This window comes from Anopheles ziemanni, chromosome 2 (assembly GCF_943734765.1).
Source record: "Anopheles ziemanni chromosome 2, idAnoZiCoDA_A2_x.2, whole genome shotgun sequence".
In the NCBI taxonomy this organism is placed as follows: domain Eukaryota; kingdom Metazoa; phylum Arthropoda; class Insecta; order Diptera; family Culicidae; genus Anopheles; species Anopheles ziemanni.
Genome location: NC_080705.1, coordinates 38,263,615 through 38,283,051, shown reverse-complemented (window position 1 = coordinate 38,283,051; position 19,437 = coordinate 38,263,615). Strand labels below are relative to the sequence as shown.

The following is a 19,437-nucleotide window of genomic DNA, read 5'->3' as shown; positions in this document are numbered from 1 at the left end:
CTCAGTACTTCGATGAATTACTAAATGATCAGTTTAACGAGCAGCTGGAGGCTCCACCAGCAGATGAAATCATGCTTCAGCCACCTAGCATTGAAGAAACACGAAAGGCTATCCGTCGCCTCAAGAACAACAAGTCGCCTGGCACGGACGGAATAACAGCCGAACTGATCAAAAACGGAGGCGCAAATCTAGAGAACGAAATTCATCGACTGATATCTGAGATATGGGATAGCGAATCGATGCCTTGTGATTGGAATCTTGGTATCATCTACCCCATATACAAAAAGGGAGATAAGTTAGACTGCAGTAACTACAGGGGTATTACGGTGTTGAATACCGCCTACAAAATATTCTCCCTCGTTCTTCAAGAACGACTTGACCCATACGCTGAAGAGATAGTAGGAAACTATCAGAGGGGATTCCGAAGAGGGAGATCAACCACTGATCAGATCTTCACCATGCGGTAAGTCTTGGAGAAGATGGCAGAGTACCAACAAAACACTTTCCATCTCTTCATTGACTTTAAAGCCGCATATGACAGCATAGCCAGGGTAAAACTGTATCAAGCCATGAGCTCATTTGGAATCCCGGCTAAATTAATCAGACTTGTAAGAATGACCATGACCAACGTCACTTGTCAGGTGAAGGTGGATGGAAAACTCTCAAGTTCCTTTGCTACCACCAAGGGACTGCGCCAAGGGGATGGGCTTGCCTGCATACTCTTCAACCTAGCGCTAGAGAGGGCCATCCGAGACTCGGAGGTGGAAACTTCGGGGACCATCTTCTATAAGTCAATCCAGATCCTGGCATACGCTGATGATATTGATATTATTGGTAGAAGACTCTCCTATGTAGCGGAAGCATACCAAAGGATCGAGCAAGCGGCGAATAACCTCGGACTGCAGATAAACGAGGGAAAAACCAAGATGATGGTGGTACCATCAGCGGCCCTGCCAACAATTGCCGAAAGCCTACGCGGGGGTGACGTACAAGTAGGTGAACGCACTTTTGAAGTCGTCCAAAATTTCACCTATCTTGGGTCAAAGGTCAGCACCGACAACAACATTGAAGATGAAATTCGCGCTAGGGTGCTGGCAGCCAACCGGTCATATTACAGTCTGAGAAATCTCTTCCACTCACGATACCTGTCAAGACAGTCGAAGCTGGGACTATACCGAACATACATAGTACCAGTGCTCACATACGCCTCCGAGACATGGACTCTGTCCAAATCTGACGAAACCCTCTTAGCCGTGTTCGAGAGGAAGATGCTCAGGAGGATTTTTGGCCCCGTATGTGAGGAGGGACAATGGAGGAGCCGTTATAACGACGAGCTCTACGAGCTGTACGGCGACCTTACTGTCGTACAGCGAATTAGACTCGCCAGGCTCCGGTGGGCTGGTCATGTCATGAGAATGGCACCGGACGACCCAGCCCGTAAAGTCCTTTTAGGCTGTCCCCAAGGACAGAGGAGGCGTGGTAGGCCTAAATTGAGGTGGAAGGATGGCGTAGACGAAGCCGCCAATAAAGCCGGGATACGGAATTGGACCAGCGTGGCGAGCGACCGTGAGCGGTTTCGGATGGAGCTTCGTCAGGCCAAGACCGCTCAGCGGTTGTAGCGCCACATAAGTAAGTAAGATATGATATGTTTAATCTATGTATCATTCATCTTAAAAATACTCACGTTTATCGTATTATTATTTCTTATATTTTCAAATATATTAATTTATATTTTTAAAGATCCTGTTTTCTCCAAAGGCCTCCAACGACTTTGCTAGAGCATATTGTTCTTCTGGTGATTTGTTATGTAGCATATTTGATAAAAACTTCTGCAACACAAATAGAAAATTGAAATGAAATTTTTCGTATGTATCGTTGTATCTTATCGCTTTCATTCCTCGTATCCGAGTTCGTTGTATCTAGGTGCGATTGTACCTAGAATTTTAGACGAATTCTTTTTTCTCAAGACTGTGAACAATCTCGGACGGATGTTATGCTCATTCCCTCAAGTGATTGAAGTTGAACAATTCTATTTTGGGATTCGTTTTCTTCATTGCATTAAACTTTCTCCCTTATGTAAAAAGGTTAATGTAGAAATTCAAACGCTTCCAGCTCCAGTAGAACCGCGTAAAATCGCGTTCAGTTCGCATAAAAGATTGCATAGCACATTCATCTACTTACGGCGTCCCACATCGACGTGCTTTCGTGGCTGATTCCAGACTTTCCGGAAGCTCCGAATAAAGTCCTCCCATCGAAAGCTCCCGGAAATCGAAGCATTCGAACATGTAGAAAGCTTTTCGATAAGCCGGAATGGGAAACTACATTTTTCCGACAGCGAATACCGGTTGCTTCCGTTGCCAAGGCGATACCATTTCGAAACAACAGGTTCCTCGAATGACCAGAAGGACTTTTGCGTTCGCGGATTTGTTTCGTTCCATTGTAAAATGTCATCACCCCTTCCCCTCTCCCCCTCCAGTGCTGCAGGCTATTTGGGTTTAGATTAGCGGAACAGCAAGTCAAATTTACGAACGAAACCGTGCGCCCTTTCGAGGGCGTTTTTCGCCATCGCCGAAACTTAACCCCAAAGATGCTGCAGGGCGCCGGTGCGCGTGCCGTAAGCTAAAAAATATCGCTGATCCAGGTCAAACTCGACAATTCCGACGATTCCGACGATTCCAGCGACGGCAGGCGGACTTGTTTTGCCACGGGCCACGCGAAATGGGAGACAATCAGGGGCATAAAATTCAATTACCATTTTATAAAACACGTTTGCTCCCACACCTTTCTCACCTCGATGGATGGTGTGTGTGTGTGTTTTGCAGCCCGGGTCCGTTCCTTGGCATCACTTTGTTGCCGTGCGGAACACCCGTGGCCACCAATGCGTGAGTCCACCCTCGAAGACTACCCACACTGAAACACACACACACATCACGAGCAGTCCGGTGTCCGGCAGATGACTGTTTCATGTGTTTTTTTCCCCTGCTGTACTTATCCGATCTGCCCCAACCAATCAGTAGCAACTCTCGCCACATAAGTGTAAGATAGAATTTCAACCAGCTTTCCGTCGAGTCTCCCCCCCCCCCCTCTCCTTCCCCCTTCCCCCAACACTTCCCCCTAACAGTGTTTGCGTATGGTTCCGTTTGATGTAGGCTACGCTGCGAGGTGCAGCTCATCGATGAAGGCTTCCAGCTCCAATTGGGAATCCGGTCCGTTGTGTAATGCGTTGATTAGCAATTTGTTTTACGTAAGAAGTCATCTCCCCAATCTCCCCCGGACCGGATGACGTTGGAGCCGATATGAGCGATGGATGTCCATGGCGTCCCCGGAGTGGTCAGAAGCGTCTCCGAGCCACCGAGCCGATGGCTAATGGCGGCAAGAGTTGACGTACCGTACGCGCGCAAATCAAACTCGACAGGTCACTCCATAAATTTGGCCCCAAAGTGGTTGCGTCGGTGCCTGCTTCGTGCGCGACCCCCGAGGGGTTCGGTTTACAGCTGCTAAAAGCCTACACGAACACGAGCCGGAAAAGGGTGATGGTCGCTGCAAAAAACAAAAACGAAGTGGCCACACCGTTGGTCTAGGCGTCGCTGGTGGAGCATAAATTATCACCAGGTATTAATTAACCGGGTGTCTCATCTAGCCCCAAAAAAAACGGGTGGGAAAAGCCCACACCGGTCGGGTTTGGTACGCGCTTATTCACCTAAGTCGTCATAGTTTATCAGCTATCCGCTCGGGAAACATTGACGGCAGATTAGATAGTTGATTAATCTTCCCGCGAACCGCCATCTTTTCCCCGTTCCAACGTTCCCGGTCGAACCCCGCCGGTGTCTAAAACGCGAGTCAATCGCTTTTCACTTTTCTCCTCCGCTCCTCGAGCGAGTTTCTTGCGACGGGAAAGAGGCGTCTGTGGAACGGCATTCACGGGTGCCTCATAATGAGCAAAGTATGTTTGTTTCTTCACGTTCATGATCCAATTAAATGGTGTGTTGTTTTGTTGCCGCCGGCAACACTTAATGGCAACACTCGTACGGTCCTGCGTAAGCGAAGTTATGTCTCAAACTTGATGACGTCATGTGGCTCTAAATTTATACCGCTCCGAAAGGTGCCGCCCTGCAGCGGAACCCGGCTTGCTTTGGCACAACAAACCAAACCAAATGACAAACGCTATTTTTAATAGGCCAAGCGATGGAGACGCCTGGTGCGTTTCGATGAAATGCAATTTAGAGAAAGAAAAATATACGTACAAAGACACACACACGGTGCATTTGCACGATGATCGTAAGCTCTGGAAAAACAACCTGCCAGAACTACCGACACAAGGTTGACGAAGATTTCCTTATGGTCGCCGTCAACATTAATCTCAATATCGGAAGGCGCAAATCTGCAAAAGTCATGCATCTCCCGGCCAACACCTACTCTAACCAGCTGCTGCAATTGTTGGCATGAAAATTCATCGTCACGTTTCTTTCGGCGCCCTCTAATGGCTTGTTTCCGCGATAACCAACGCGCAGCCGGCGGAGGCAACGGAAAGGAAAGCGCACTCTGATACGGCTTTTGCCTAATGATCCGCGAACGAAAGAAAGACATCGCCTTCGAGAGTCGTCATCCAAGTGCGATACACTTTTAAAGCGCGGTGTACGCTGTATTTAAAGTGTAATTTCACCGATGTCAAAAAGGCTCACCCGCCAGCGGGACTCGGAAGGTTTTTCTTTGATCTCCCGGACCGCACGCGCATCTTTATGCTAATTTGTTTGTGTTCGGTGCGATGTGTGTTTTCGTAGGACCTGTTTGCGCCGTACCCGGCGTGCGTGTGTGAAAAGGGCTACGGCGCTTATGGCGTCAACCTTGGCCACGCAGGTTTCGGTTGTGACGGTTGAAAGGTGTCGGTTTCCGACGGAAGGATCACGGTAACGAAACGGGACACGTTTCCCACGCTTTCGGTAGGGCAGGAGCGAAGGATGGGAAAGGAAGCCTCTCCTTGCGAAACATATAATCTCATCAATGAATTGGATTTCGGTTGATTCTTACCAACGACTTAATTCTAATAAATCTTGTATTGGTTGGTTCAGAGGTTTCTGGTTTCTTACAGGTCAAATGAGAGGTAGAAAAGATTTTGGAAGATTGGAATCGTCCTTTTAATAATATGTTTCATGCATGAAATAAAGTATTCTGTATACTTCGGCATGTTAAATCAACATATTTTTATCTCAAACAATTGAAACTATATCTAGGCAGTCCTACGAACCTTGCATTTGAACTGACATTGTTTTCCAAACTGTTATTTTTCGTCAAATAATTTAAAAAACAGATTCTATTTAGACAGTATTTTATGTTCAATAGAAACCAAAGTTAGCGAAATTTTAACCCATACGTATGATTGTTTAACTGTTGTAAAGTTTATGATAATTGTACGCTATTAGAAGATGGAGAAAGCAAATAAATTTCTAGCACCGGACAAAAATATAATATTTTTATTGTGGTATTTTACGTTGAACATAGTTCAGTTTACATCCTTGTAAATAACTATAGAGTGCCAAACTGAGATAGTTATGTGTAATGAAAAACATACAGAAAGATAATCTACGATTGGATTCCTCCTTCGATTAACACCTCTTGAAGTTTATATTATTTCCTTTATTTAAGAGCAAGTAAAACTGTAAAAATTGACTTTTTATTAACAAAACCCAATGAAAATATTAGTCGAGACAGACAACAACGTGTGCGTGTATTATGTGCTGAAACGCGTTTTTCACTTTTATTAGACTCTTAATGTTTGCTTTACTTTTTTTTTGAATTCTTGAAATCTTCATCATTCATTTTTTAAAGGTTTTTAATTTTTTTTAATACATGTGGGGTAAGTGCTTCCATAGTGGTGCTAGTACCAATAGTGGTTATAGCGGAATAAAAACTTAGTTCTACGAAGAAATGAAGACAATAGCGTTATCTGTTCCAGTATGAATTGTTCTTTGATCTTCAACGGAATGATCAAAATATAAATCTTTCCTTCCCGTAGAAAATTAAGGCTAGAAAATTACTATTTTCCAATCAGGTTATATTAGTAAATATGCTGGATTCTACAACAATTTATCGGGTATGCCAGGATTTCCTTAAGGCTATAAATCACAAATGCATTGGTCTACGACCAAGATAATGCATTGGTCTAGGAGTAATTTTATCGTTCAGTTTGAAACATATTCCGTCTTTTCTAAGTTTTCTAGGCTACCACCACTATAGGTACTCGATAACACAACTATAGGAACCAATTTGCTAGAAATAAAGGCATTTTTCCTGTATTTTTTATTTTGCACGGTGAAAATAGATGCTTTACAGAAGATTAATTCGGTGGATCATAATTGGTATAAATGGGTATAATATTGTGGTCTTCACACTTATAAAGTACATAATATAGTTAATTACGTGACTAAATGTGCTACTATTGGTACCATTACCTAAAGCTTAAAAATTTTATTTGTTCTATATTTTGGAAAAAAATGTTCATTATCTCTAGTTTTTCGAGAAAATGCACTAAAATTAATTTTTCGTGCACATTTTCTAAGCATCAGAAAAGCAGGTCATAATTTAAAAAACACACACGTTTTTAAAGGGAGTTTAAAAAACCATTGCATTAAAGTGCAACTTTCTGCACCAATAAACAAGTCATTCTGTAGTTCGCTTGTGTGTTGTGCCTGAGCAATATTGTTGCATTCACTTGTTGATGCAGGGAAGCCCGCTTTTCGGTAGAGAAAATGGAGCAACGACATATTTTGCTCCATCACGACCCCCGGCCTCTATGCCACTTGTGAGATCCGCTCGGATCGAGCCAACCCGAACCTAAACATCCCCCTCCCTCCCCCCTCCCAACGGGCTTCGAGCGAAGAAGCGGAAAGAAAAGCCTTTCGTGTGATCGTAGCAAACCGGTGTGTTGATTAGCTGTTGGAGCAAGCGAGTCGGCAGATGGCTGAAGAAACTCCGTGGTCCCCGAAGATGATTGACTGAGCGAGTGCGAGAGAGCGAGAAAGAGAGGGAGAGCGTGAGATAAAGATAACAAGCGAGCGTGGTTGACATCCGGCCCCACGGAGGCCATGCGTGCGACCGTTCTGCGCCTCCGCCGAGCTCGACACAGGCACCGAGCCACGGCACGCGGACCGTATAAATATTGTAACGGCCGCTTCCGGATCGCTCATACCGCAGCAGACCAAGTGCAGGAACGCAACCTCGTCGTCCGCGAAAGTCTTCGGCTTCGTCGTCAAAGGTGGTGCAAGTGATCCAATCCGTTTCCGTCTCCTTCCGTGTCCGACCCAGGTTCCGGTGTGCCAAGAGTGTGCCAAGAGTGTGCGACCGAGTGTGTCCGAGGGTGAAAGTGTGCTGTGGTACGCGGTGTGCGAGTGGAATCCGGCCGCCAAAAGCATCCAGAGTGCGCCAAACCTCACGCCGATCGGATCATGTGAGTAAATTATGCACTAACTAATTGTTGCCGATGCTGCACTCTGCCTAATGCGAAACCGATGTCCGATGAGGGAGCTTGGGCCCATTACGGTGAAACGGAGCGGTGCCATAAATGCGACCGAACAAAGAAACAATGAAACGATATTAACGTTCCGTGAGGTCAAGTACGCGAATCCACGTTGTGGAGCGTTGATTGATTTGTCGCGCGGTGGCCATAATGAGGCGAGCATTAGGAGCGGAGTTTGGGGCGCCATTGGCCACTTTTACGACCTTGGTGGAAGGGCCGGAGGGTTTAGGATAAATCGGTTCTCCTTTACTTGTGTGTTGGTCAATCGAGGATCTATAGTGGAAGTAACAAGTGGAGTACAAAAGATGGATAGTTTGGCTTGTTACCCGACTGAAGTTATTAGATACAAATTTATTCAGTTTTCCAATTTGAAGATAAAATTATTAAATAAAATTAAATACCAAATTTGATTATCTAACATGAAACATAAGAACTAAAAAGTGCATAACTTCATGGAAAAAAAATCATGTAGTCAATCATCATAAATCATAGTAAAATTTTCAAAAGTGATAAACAAAATTGAAATAAAATTTAAAGTAACTAAATCACCTTTCATGCCTCCATAAAACCTTTCGAAATTACCACATCAAAGAGGAAGAAATAGATCGGATTATTTTATTACCTCCATTTATTTCAAACAGAAAGCAAAGAAAAAAATTACACAAATATGCTCTACATGTTTAACCCACATGTTTCCCTGGCCGACGGGTCGAGCGACTTCCACACCTTTTGCATGCAAATATGCATATTCGCAACATGTGCTAGCCACCTTAAAGGCGGCAAAATGGAGCACATTAAAATATCATGTGTCAAGAAAAGTAAAATATTAACCTAGGGACATACGTTCCCTTTTGCGGCTCTTCCTGGGCAGAACGGTCCCGCCTCGGTGAAACTATTTTCCCTTCCCTCGGTGACGCAGAAATAGCTGGTTGGTTTTGTTTCTTTTTTAATCTTACATTTTAACCACCTTCTTTTTACTGATGCGGATTGGTTTTCACGATTTCCCGGAAAAAAAGCCTGCACCTCCAGCGACATTTTGCCTTCGGCCATCTCTTCTATGACACATTTAATCACGCTGTCAGACGTACGCAAGGTGGAATTCTAATGTCAAAAAAGTTCATTTTAATTGCCTTCGGGTTTCAATGCCGGCAGCCTTTTGGGCAGAATATGAGTTACAGACTCGTGTTGCATAGGATTGTCCTTTTCCAATTTTTTCTCCATGGTAGGCCCGATTCTTTAAGTGACATAACGTTCGCCCACATCGACACCCTCGTCAATCATGCTGGCAGCTATCAACAGGTTGCAATAATGGAAAATGTAAAAACAGGCCAAACCATTGTTGATTTTTACTAAGCTGGGTCTGTTATGAAGAACGCGGAATATTTTGTGTTATGTTAAAAATACATTGTATTTCGTAAAGTCTTGTGTAATACGAGAGCTTGAACTGGTGATTGAATTAAGTGGATTTAAACGCTACGCAAACAACGAACTAGACAATTTAAGAACATAATATGTTAGATAACAATACAAAAACAATCGCATAGTTAAAATCAATAGCAATAAATTAAAAAGTAACAAATTAAACCACACTGTCCCTTTTTACCAAACACATGAATTTTTAAACCATTTTGTAACCTTTCGAAACACAAAGTTTCCTTCATTTTGAGATTGCTTGTTAAACATTGGAATTTCACGCATTCAAGATCTGATGTTCATCTTATTAATGATGCAAAATTTACCTTTAACCATCCCATTCGATTCGATGTACGCTCGAGAAATAGCAACTTTTCTGATTAGAACTGAGTTCAATCGTCGTGTGTCATCGTCTCTTGCCACGGGGGAACATGATGTGAAAGTTTCACGATGGGTGAAACAAATTGCTCCTAATACCGATTCCCGCCTCCTCCTGCTTCCCCAGACCATTCTGCATCTACCGGAGCTGATTAACCGACTCCGCAGCTCGAACGACATATCGTTTGGGAATAATTAACTCCACATCTCGTTCAACATTGGAGATAATTACATCGTTCAAATTACCGCAAAAACGTACCCCGTTCGGGGTCCTTCTTTCGCTAGAAACACATTCAAATCAACGGGGCTGGAAATGATTCCTCGAACGCAACGAAAGAAAAAAAGTATGAAAAGAAAATAAAGGTTGAAGTTTGTCCTTAATTAGATGCGTCACTGAGCAATTGAAAACTCAGCTAAAGGTTGTCGATTTGGCGAAACCGAAAAGGAAATAAGTCCATCGTCACCCATACCTCTTGAACCCTGACCAGTACAATGTATTGGTTTGGAAGTGCCATCAGCCTTATAATGGAGGCGCATGGTGTTTCAAGCCGCCCATTATTGATGAGGCCCGCGTTTCCAACTTTTCGGGCAACCTTCAGTTCCGTTTTATCACCACTAAATGTTACGATAAGCTACAGAATTAGCATTCGCTTCCCAAACGCCCGCTAGAGTGGTTGGAAGTTCGAGTGAAGCACAATGGTTTAACAAAAACAAAAGAAAAGCGGAACAAACGGAAAAGCCATAACACTACCACGCACAATTGCGACCTACCATTTTGTCACTGACGATGGGGACGACACAATCGAGCTGTCAACGGCAGCTTCCGGCTGGCGGTCCTGTAATCGACAGCCCCGTCGACCCGTTGGGCCGAGGGAACTCCAGGAGAAAACCGGGGCAAACGAGGAGAAACTGTGTTTTTCCGACCGCAAATGTAAAATATTGGTCATTCTCGTCAACCTTTTCTCGTGCCGTGGATCGAGCGATCGTTTCAGGGCCGGTAAAAGAGTATAAAAATAAAAAGACAAGAAAAATAAAGAAGGAAAACAGTGTTGGTCCACGTTCGTGGGTTGCACATTAATTAGGTGACGGTTGTGACTCTGCAGGACGCGCTTCTAACTGACCACTTCTCTGGTGTGTTTGGTTAACCGTGCGTGTTTTTACTAGTTAGGCACACGGCGAAGGATAAAGCGAGCACGTTCACCCTTGCAATAAGGAGTGTTTCGTAAATTGCTGAACGCTTACAAAGCGTTTAAGTGCTACTTGTAGTAAATGTAAACTCTAACTGAACTCGATAAAATTGTAACATAACTATAAACCATTCTTAAAGAAGATTAGATCACATTTTGTTTGTTTACAACAGCGTTCTCAAATTTTATAAATATAACTTTTTTTTAAATATAACTAAAACCTTTGGAATCAACGGTTGTATTTGACATACGACGAACATCAAATCACCGTGAAGAAGTCAGCTTCCAGACATGATTAATTACTGGCAGCCATTGCTCCAAAACAATTATTATCGATTTGCCTCTAGTTATAAACATGACATATTGGAGCTACCCGCTTTGGATTTGTATCCAATTGTTTTTGTTGAAACCGAAAGCTATTTATGTTGAACTATAAAAACTTCAATTTACTTTACAACAACGGTTATGAATGTAGCATTTGAGTTTCCTTAACCGCGGATTACAACGTTTGTAGACTAAGTAGTAAAAACAAGAAAATATTTTGTTCCACAGACTTTGTAATTTATGAACTCTTCATTGGGTTTTAACTCAAATGTAAAAATGTATGGAAAACCCCAATTATTCTCCATAAATTAGGTGATAGGCTTTAGAGATCTATACATAAGGCAAAAGAAATATCAAATTCAACAATTCTTAGAACAGCTACAGTCCATTTATTTGTGAAAATGAGATGATTAATGATGAATGACTACTTTAAATATTTTTATGTGTATTGGAAAGATGACTCGTTGATTTGTGGGTCACACAGGACGTTGAGCCTTTGGTTTGCTTCAATAGAAGGCTTATCTACCTATTGTCTTACCCTTAACGGATTATTTTATCTCCCGAGGTAGAATTTAAATCTCTCAGGCGTCAGAAAATGTGGGTAAGTAAGTGAAAAATCCAGGTCGTTGAGGGATATTATCCCACTTTCTGAACATTGGTGACAACCGTAACCCGACCGGAGGCACTTCCTCGGGCGTTTTGGGTTTGATAATCCTTCCAATTTCGCGTCGCTTACACCTGATAAATATTAATCTTGGCGAAACTCCATCATCAATCGGTGGCCGATAGCGGAATTTCAATTTGCTGCATCCTATTTGCAGCCTCGGGCGTTCGGGGAACTCGTTATCCGTCTTCTATATATATCTCTCTCTATCGTGGTCACGGGATTGTAAACCTCAATCCCTGGCATCCAACTACCACAGAACTAATTGTGTTTTATTTTCATAACCCTCCCATTCACCATCCCCCTATTCCCGTTGCTTCTGTGCGGTTTACTTCAGACTCGTGCTCCGATCTCAGTCGAAAAGCCGACACCAGCAAGAACCTGCAGCAGCGGACGGACATCTCCGGTGAAAAGTGCATCGAATCCACTTGGAATCGCGTCCTGGCCCGCGCCCCAACCCCGCCGAGACTCATGGCTGCCCCAACGACGCCCTCGCGACAGATCCTCTTCGTTCTGGCGCTATTGTTTGTTGTGAAGCTGGGCTCCGGACGACCGCAGAATGCAATCGATAATCAGGTAGGTGCTTGTGGTTAGGGCCGTGCAGGTACTTGTTTGACCCTGAAGCTGCTGAAGCGAATCGCCCCTCGGTTGTTGGATCGGTTTATTATTTTTCAATTTGTTCGAATTTATTGTAATCTTTATGTTTCCCTCGCCACAGGGCAACAGGTTGGGCGAGTATCGGTTTGTTTGTTAGCTTTTTATTAGCATGTTGTTATGCTTATGCTCTCCGGTGTCATGCTGTGCCGTATCGGAGGGACAAGTGTTTCTTTGGGTAATTTTTTCTCTATTTTTATGGTGTCATAATGTGTTTCAAATTCTGTTTTTTTGCTTTTCGATACGTTTAACAGTTTACATCTTTTAACCTGTTAACATCTCTTAATTAACTAACTTTTGAGCGACAATAACGAATGTTGCAACTAATGTTGCAATATTTGAATGCTGATGTCATCTACTTTTAATACAGTATTAAATTTTAATTCAATGCATGTTACGTAAATATTAATACGATCATTCTTTTACTTTGTCTAAGTGTAGCCATCAGCAAACAACTTGAATTTGTTTGCTGATATATTGTGTTGTCTTGAGTCATAAAAGTTTAATTTAGCTACAAACACATAATTTTTTACATTGTTATGCTTCTATCATACGACAAAATATAATTTTGCTTTTCTTTTATGAGTTTCAAAAGTGAATTTGACTATCATTCACTACTTTTTTGCACAATATGGCATATTACTTTAAGAGTGGCATGAAACCAAAGCTGTAAAATCTTTAGTTTTTTGTTCAAGTATATCCCTTGGATGAAGTACGAAACATGCACCATAAAAAAGATCTTTTGTTTTGACACACTTGTTTCCCACTGTGCAACTGCATCGGCTCTTTGTGGAGCCGCACGTGCGAGAGTGTGACCGTAACGGTCGACCGTCAACATAAATTCCGAGCACATAAACAAGCAATCAGTATGGAAAGGAGGCGGAAATTGACGACAAGTGGTTGCCCTCAGAAGCATGGTTCGGCTGCCGATGGAACGATTTTTTCCACTTCCGGGAGCCACCGCCGAACAGCTTGTTCGTTTCATCTCGACCATCCTTCTGTCTGGCAGCCATCTCTCCGAACGTCCGGAAATCCTTCGCCGTATTCCATACGTAATCGTTCCCCTCACCGATGGCGGAGGGATGTGTGAGAGTGTGTGAATTATCGTGTTAGCAGCCGTACGGCAGGAGGTTATGATCCGCTCTGGCTTCCGATGGGAAACGGAAACGCGTCGGGCCGGAACGGAATCTTTATGCGGGCCATGTTTTGTGCGGATTTTCCCATTCCCCCACTACCAGGGCGGATCGTTGATAGTTTGCGTCAACTTGAAAGTCAACAGGTGTTTTAGTGGTCCGAACAAGTTGACTACATGATCTGAGAGCAAGCGATGGAGTATTTTTGCCACTTGACTTTTCCGGTACCCATGGAAGTGGGTGTTTAATATGAAATAGTTTTGAAATAGTCGTTTTTTATATCTCTTTCGTATAAAACACATTGATATGAGCAAACGTATGATACGATTTGATTGAGAAGAGAAACAAATAACAAATGGTATCTAGTGAATAGTGACTATTTTCAGTGGGTTCAATAATGTATTTGCACTTTATTTTAGTACGGTACTTCAAAATACTATTAAAATTTGACCGATTTGATCTTTTCTTTAGTTCTTTTCACGTATAAATCAAGTATTGAGAAATTCTTCACAATGTAAATATTACACTGTGATATTGGAATTGCATGTTTTTGTTTGAATTGAAATAAAATTGATTCAATGTTCTTATTTCAATCAATTCAATTCTATTGCATTACGTTTCTTTAAATGTCCGTGTTGAAAGTATATGATTGAAGAAATGGATTCTGTGTTTGCAATTCAATCAATTTAGATGAATTATATAAAGTTTATTTGAAACTGGATAAAATTCCTTTAAAGTTCGACCAAATAAAATTTTTATTAAAGTTTTACATTTTTCTGATTGTAAAAATCAAAAGTTCATAGATGAATTTGTAATTTTTGTGTTAGATGAATTTGTAATTTTTGTATTACTATATTTTTAAATCAAACATATCTTATTCATTATATTATGTAGTTGAGTCATTATAAAAAGCCGATTTTAAAAACATTCTTAAGATCTTATGTTTTTAAGCAACCTTTCTAACTTGATGGAACATCTCAAGTCATCGATACCGTCTTAACTTGGGTCGAATTTGGAATTAAGGCAATATATTACGATAAATTGTAAATTTCCTTGAAAATATCCTTCGTGTCTTAAACCATCTTCTACTCATCAAATTGCGCATTCCACCAGATTGGGGAAGGGGTCACAAAACCTTCGCCTAGCTATATTTTAATATTTCATCAGCATGCCGGTATGTCATCGTCAGGTTCCTTATTGGTTTCCTTACGATTATGCCTCCGGTTGAAACCGTAACTCTAAACGCTCGTCAGCTTCGTCGCGAAAAACGGCCCCCGGTGATAAATGAGTCCCATTAAGCCGGGTACCAAGAAGCTGATTCCGATCCTATGTGATGCGATCCGGTAGCTGGGCGTAAAATATGCAAGACATTTGCGTGCGGCCTCAAACTCAAACTTCGAACCTCATTTGTCTACTCCCACCAGGACATGCCGGAGATAAACCCGAACGAGCTGCGGAAACTGTACACAAACTACAACTCGTACGTCTCGAACCAGCTGGACAACTACGGGCTCGATCCGCTGCAGCTCCAGCTGCTGGCGCAGTACGCCCAGACCAAGTAAGTGCCGTCCGGCTTTCTTTCCCTTTCTTTCCCTTTCTTTCGTATTGTTTCCCGGAGCTCCAACAATGAACGCTCGATTTTGTTCCTCAGTGCCATCAGCGGCGGCGGAGGTGGCTGGGATCAGCTGTACCGGGCGCCGGAAATGAAGCGCCAGATCCGGTACCGCCAGTGCTACTTCAACCCGATCTCGTGCTTCAAGAAGTAAGACGCTCGGCTCCAGTGCAAGGATGGGCTTGCCGACCCCTGCCCGATCGAACGCAATCGACGATCGGACGCGGGCGGGAAGAGATGAGGTGCGGGAGGGAGGGTTCGAGAGTTTCCAGTTTCTTCCAATCTTTCCTCCTCCCCCTCACCAAGGACTGCCCTACTCTTTCATCCTCATCCCCACAACCAAAAAACGGTCCAGTTCGAGGCGAAAGGCGTTTGCGAAGGAATCGAGTGTCGATGTGAAGGATTTCGGATTCAGGGATGAAGGAAGTTATGATAAAAAAATGTCGTTAGAAAGAAAAAAAAGGTTGGGAAGATTTAAAAAATATATATACATAGAGATAAAACCAAACTAACACAACAGAAGCAAAAAACACGAAAAACAAACAAGCAAACTCCTCCTCGGGTGTTGAGTCTTCTCCGGTATCGGTTGCTGCTAAAATCTACTTGGTGTGACAGGGATGTTTTTAAATGTTTAAACAAGCACACTTTATTCACGCGGCTATCGGAGCTGCAAGCAGAGTTCCATGGTGGTGGTGGTGAGCTGGTGTCGAGGGGGATAGGAGGCAGGGCGCGAGCAGCAATTCCTTCAGTATGGCGCAACACGTGCCAGTAGATAATTGTAGTACGAAAACCAAACCCTTAAGAAAAGCCTCATTACCGTATCCCCACCCGCCCCCAATCGGAGCCAACAATTGAAACACTGCGTGTAAACTATATGTAAACAAGAGTCCGTGGGATGTCCACCCGGGTCACTCGGGGGAACGTAAAGTACTAGGAAAAAAATACACTTCCCCGCAACGTACAGATTAAAAAAGAAACATGATTTTCTTCGAGTTTGTCTCCTCGTTCTCCGTTCGTTGAGACGTCAGTCCAACCGCGGAAAGCTCACCCAACTCCCCCAGGGGAGGCTCGTGTAATCGGTAAGCGGTAAGAATGTTCACCCAAAACCTGGTCTGGTTCGCTTCGCTGATGGTGAATCTTGTACTTGTTTTTTTTTTTTAATTCTCCAAATTACTAACGACTACTTGGCATTCGGTGGTGCGCTTCGGCAAGACTGCTTTTCCCTACCGGCCGTCCGGCGAAGGCTAATTATTGCGAGTGTGAATGATGGAAGCGCGAGAAAGAGGCTAGAAGAGGAGGTGAAAAGGTAAGCGATCGGAATTAATTTGCCAGCAGCCGGACGTCATGTTTCATGCATGGCCGAATCCGGTGGTTCGTTATGCGAATGCGAAGACTTTTCCGGCGTGCGCTCGTTGGGAAAAGGGAAAACGAGAAGGTTGTACGGTTGAAAAAGGACTAGACAGAAAGGAAACTGGAAAAGGACAGTGAAACTGAATGTTGTTATCAATTACTTATTGCTGGACCGGCTACAACAGTATAAATGTCAATCAAACAACAACCCATCATAAACAAAAAGACCAAAATCATGTAATAGAGCACGTTCTTTGGGTTGCTTCGATAACACTCTTCATTACAGATGCACCGCAGTCGTGTTACGTTGTACGGCCAGGAAAGCATACCGATGCACATGTGTACTTATACAACCATATATACAAATATATTTATCGCAAAATCTCAAAATAAATTAGAGCTGCTGTAAAAAGACGTATGACGTATATTTGGTAACAAGACGAAATAATGTTTGTTTAGTAACTTTGTTCTACCGCATGGGGAAAGGGAAGGTAAAGGCGTTTTGATAGAAAGAAAATTGTTCCGTTAAGGGAGCAAACCTGCAATATGTTTAAACACGTTTTTTTCTTGAATGTAGTCTCTTTTGGCAAGTTGGCAAACATTTTTGCAACTAAAGTTTTTTTTTTGGTTTCACAGGAAAATAATGAAAATGACGAAAAATCTTTTTAAAACTGTCGCTGATATTTGTATGCAAGATATTAAAGCCTATCTGGAAAGGATAGGTGGTCTTTAACGTCGCTCTTGTGGAAATAATAAGGGCCACCGTTTGTGTTGTCTTTGGCCAAACATTTATTCTTTATTTATGGTTTTTTCCGGTATGGAAAAAAAATGTCTAGCTTCTATCGTTTCTGTGTTTCCAAAGAGGCGTATCCTACGATCCTTTTATAACCTTGAAATCGGCGTCGCGGCGATGTTTCTGTTTGACGAGCTTCGTTGGATCGAAACGTTTCCAACACTTCTTCTTCTTGGCGTAACGACCTTGTTTTGTTGGTCATGCCTGCCCGTTAAGGGCTTACGAGACTTGTTTCCCTGTTGTACGAGGATAGTCAGTTCTCTTGTACAGGGGAGGGTCCGGTCTCGGTTGGGATTCGAGAACCCACGCTGTCGAGGTGGCGCTCATGGGCCGATTTTCTAACCGGCGCTACCACTCGGCTGTCGCGGACCCCCCGCGGTTTCCAACACTATCTATGTAAAATTTCGAACACATAAATAATGACACTAAGAACAAACAAACTTCTCATAATTTAACAAAACCAATTGTTTATTTCAGAATAATAGAATGATATCTACATAATAAACAGTTAATTAAAATATTAATCCTTCTTTCTGTCAAATTCACCCACAATCAGGTCCCGTATGCTATCATCAGATACTTTGTTGGTGCAGTTCGATTTAATTTCATCGATACTATTTATTATTTTCTTCCTTTTAAAGAGATTCTAGAAACTATTTTTCTTCTCTATTGCACTAAGTTCTGGACAGTTTGGTGAATTTGAGTTTTTGCACGAAATTGACCTCTTGAGACTTATACCATTCTAGGACGGATTTCGCATAGTGGCAAGAGTTGGAGAGTCATGGCTTCTTCTAAACGTAGCAAACCCCTTTGCAGACATTCTTTCTCGTACACATCCTTAACGATAGTACAGGTAGCAACGAAAATTGAAAATGATCAAACCTAGAAGTTCTTTAAGGTCGTCAACAATGTATGTTTCGTCGTCCATTATGACCAAGACATTTTTTACAAACATTTGGTGTAAAGCTCCTTAGCACGATTTTTTGCAGTGAAATTTAGCTTGTCATCGCGGTTGTTTCACTTTGAACGTCTTCAATCCTTGTCTTTGATTCATTTTTCGAACGTACGGCTTTGACTTCTCAACTTTGCGAACCACGTTTCGCGCGGAAAGACCGTGATTTTTATCAATAATGGCTACCATCTTCTTATTCATCTGTCGGGAGCATACGTTTTTATTTATTCCACTTCCTACCTCCGACCTACACTAAAACGTAGCTCAAGTCGATTTGCAGACACTAAATAGGGTACTTTTCAGTAGCTTCAGCTTTTTTCCGGTTGAATCGATGCCATTTCAGTAAATATTACATGAATGCAAACATATTGCACCACGAAATAAAGAAGAGAAGTCCCGCTGGCATATGAAACGGTTCAGCGATCCATGAAATAATTGAAAACCTACACTTAACAAAAAGTGTAAAAATTTGACGTTAGCAGGATTTATACTTCTTCATATCTCTGATTCGGACAGTCAGTGGTAAAAGTTTAGTTACAACTGTTTCATGAATTAATTTTCATCATCAATAATTGGTGTAACAGATAGTATAGGTAGTATAATTTTATTTTATAGTGATTAAATTGTTACAAAATTATTCTATAATTGACAAGGATCTATTTTTAATTTAATACTCTTTTTATATAAACTTAATCGACGGTAAAACCATAGCTTTTTCAATTGTGTCTTTTCATTTTCTTGTATTAAATTATTTTGTGTACGTTGATGTTTACAGTAGAAATAAAAATCATTTGGTTTTTTTTTTTTTATAAAACATAAACTATTTATTTTATAAATAGATAAGGTGTACAAACAAAATTTTCTTATACTCTATAATCACAAATACAGTGCACACTTAAGGACATTTACATCGATCGCAGCATCATTGTTTCCAATGATGTGGATGATGTAGTTTGCAAACAAACGAAGGACAACCTTCCGCTGCGCAATGCTTATATTCCCAAGCACTGGGAATCGGAGACACTCGAAGGACGACTGACACCCTGGAGCTTCATTCCTGATGCACTGCTGCAGCAGGTCCCAGGCGGCAATAACGCGAGTGCAGGAGGTGAACATGTGTTCCAGGGTGTCACACTCAACACAGAACATGCAGGAAGCCGAAGACGTGCGTCCCATACGCATAAGCAGCTCTCCGTGCGGGATCTTGCCATTCGCGAGCAAATATAAGGTGGATCTTTGCTCCGCTGTTAGTTTGCTTCGGTGTATGTTGTTCCACACCTTTTTCCAGGTTGCCTTCGGATGGGACTGAATCTTGGCTGGGGGTAGTCTGTTCACTTGCAACCTGCGGAGGGCCTTGGTGGATAGCTGTTTTTTTACCGCCGATGGAGTGTACGCCAGTTGCTGGATAACACTGCGAAGGCACGGATACGTAGATGGTATCGGTGAAATATCTGGGGGGTTTCC

At 42.5% G+C, this 19,437-nt stretch overlaps 1 protein-coding gene across 1 annotated transcript; it reads left to right on the top strand.

Moving 5' to 3' along the window:
* Positions 1–11,950: 11,950 nt before the first annotated feature.
* Positions 11,951–15,032, top strand: LOC131281918 (uncharacterized). Its single transcript, XM_058311282.1, has 3 exons — positions 11,951–12,055; positions 14,691–14,824; positions 14,918–15,032. The coding sequence occupies exons 1-3, from the start codon at positions 11,951–11,953 to the stop codon at positions 15,030–15,032; spliced, it is 354 nt and encodes a 117-aa protein (XP_058167265.1).
* Positions 15,033–19,437: the final 4,405 nt, after the last annotated feature.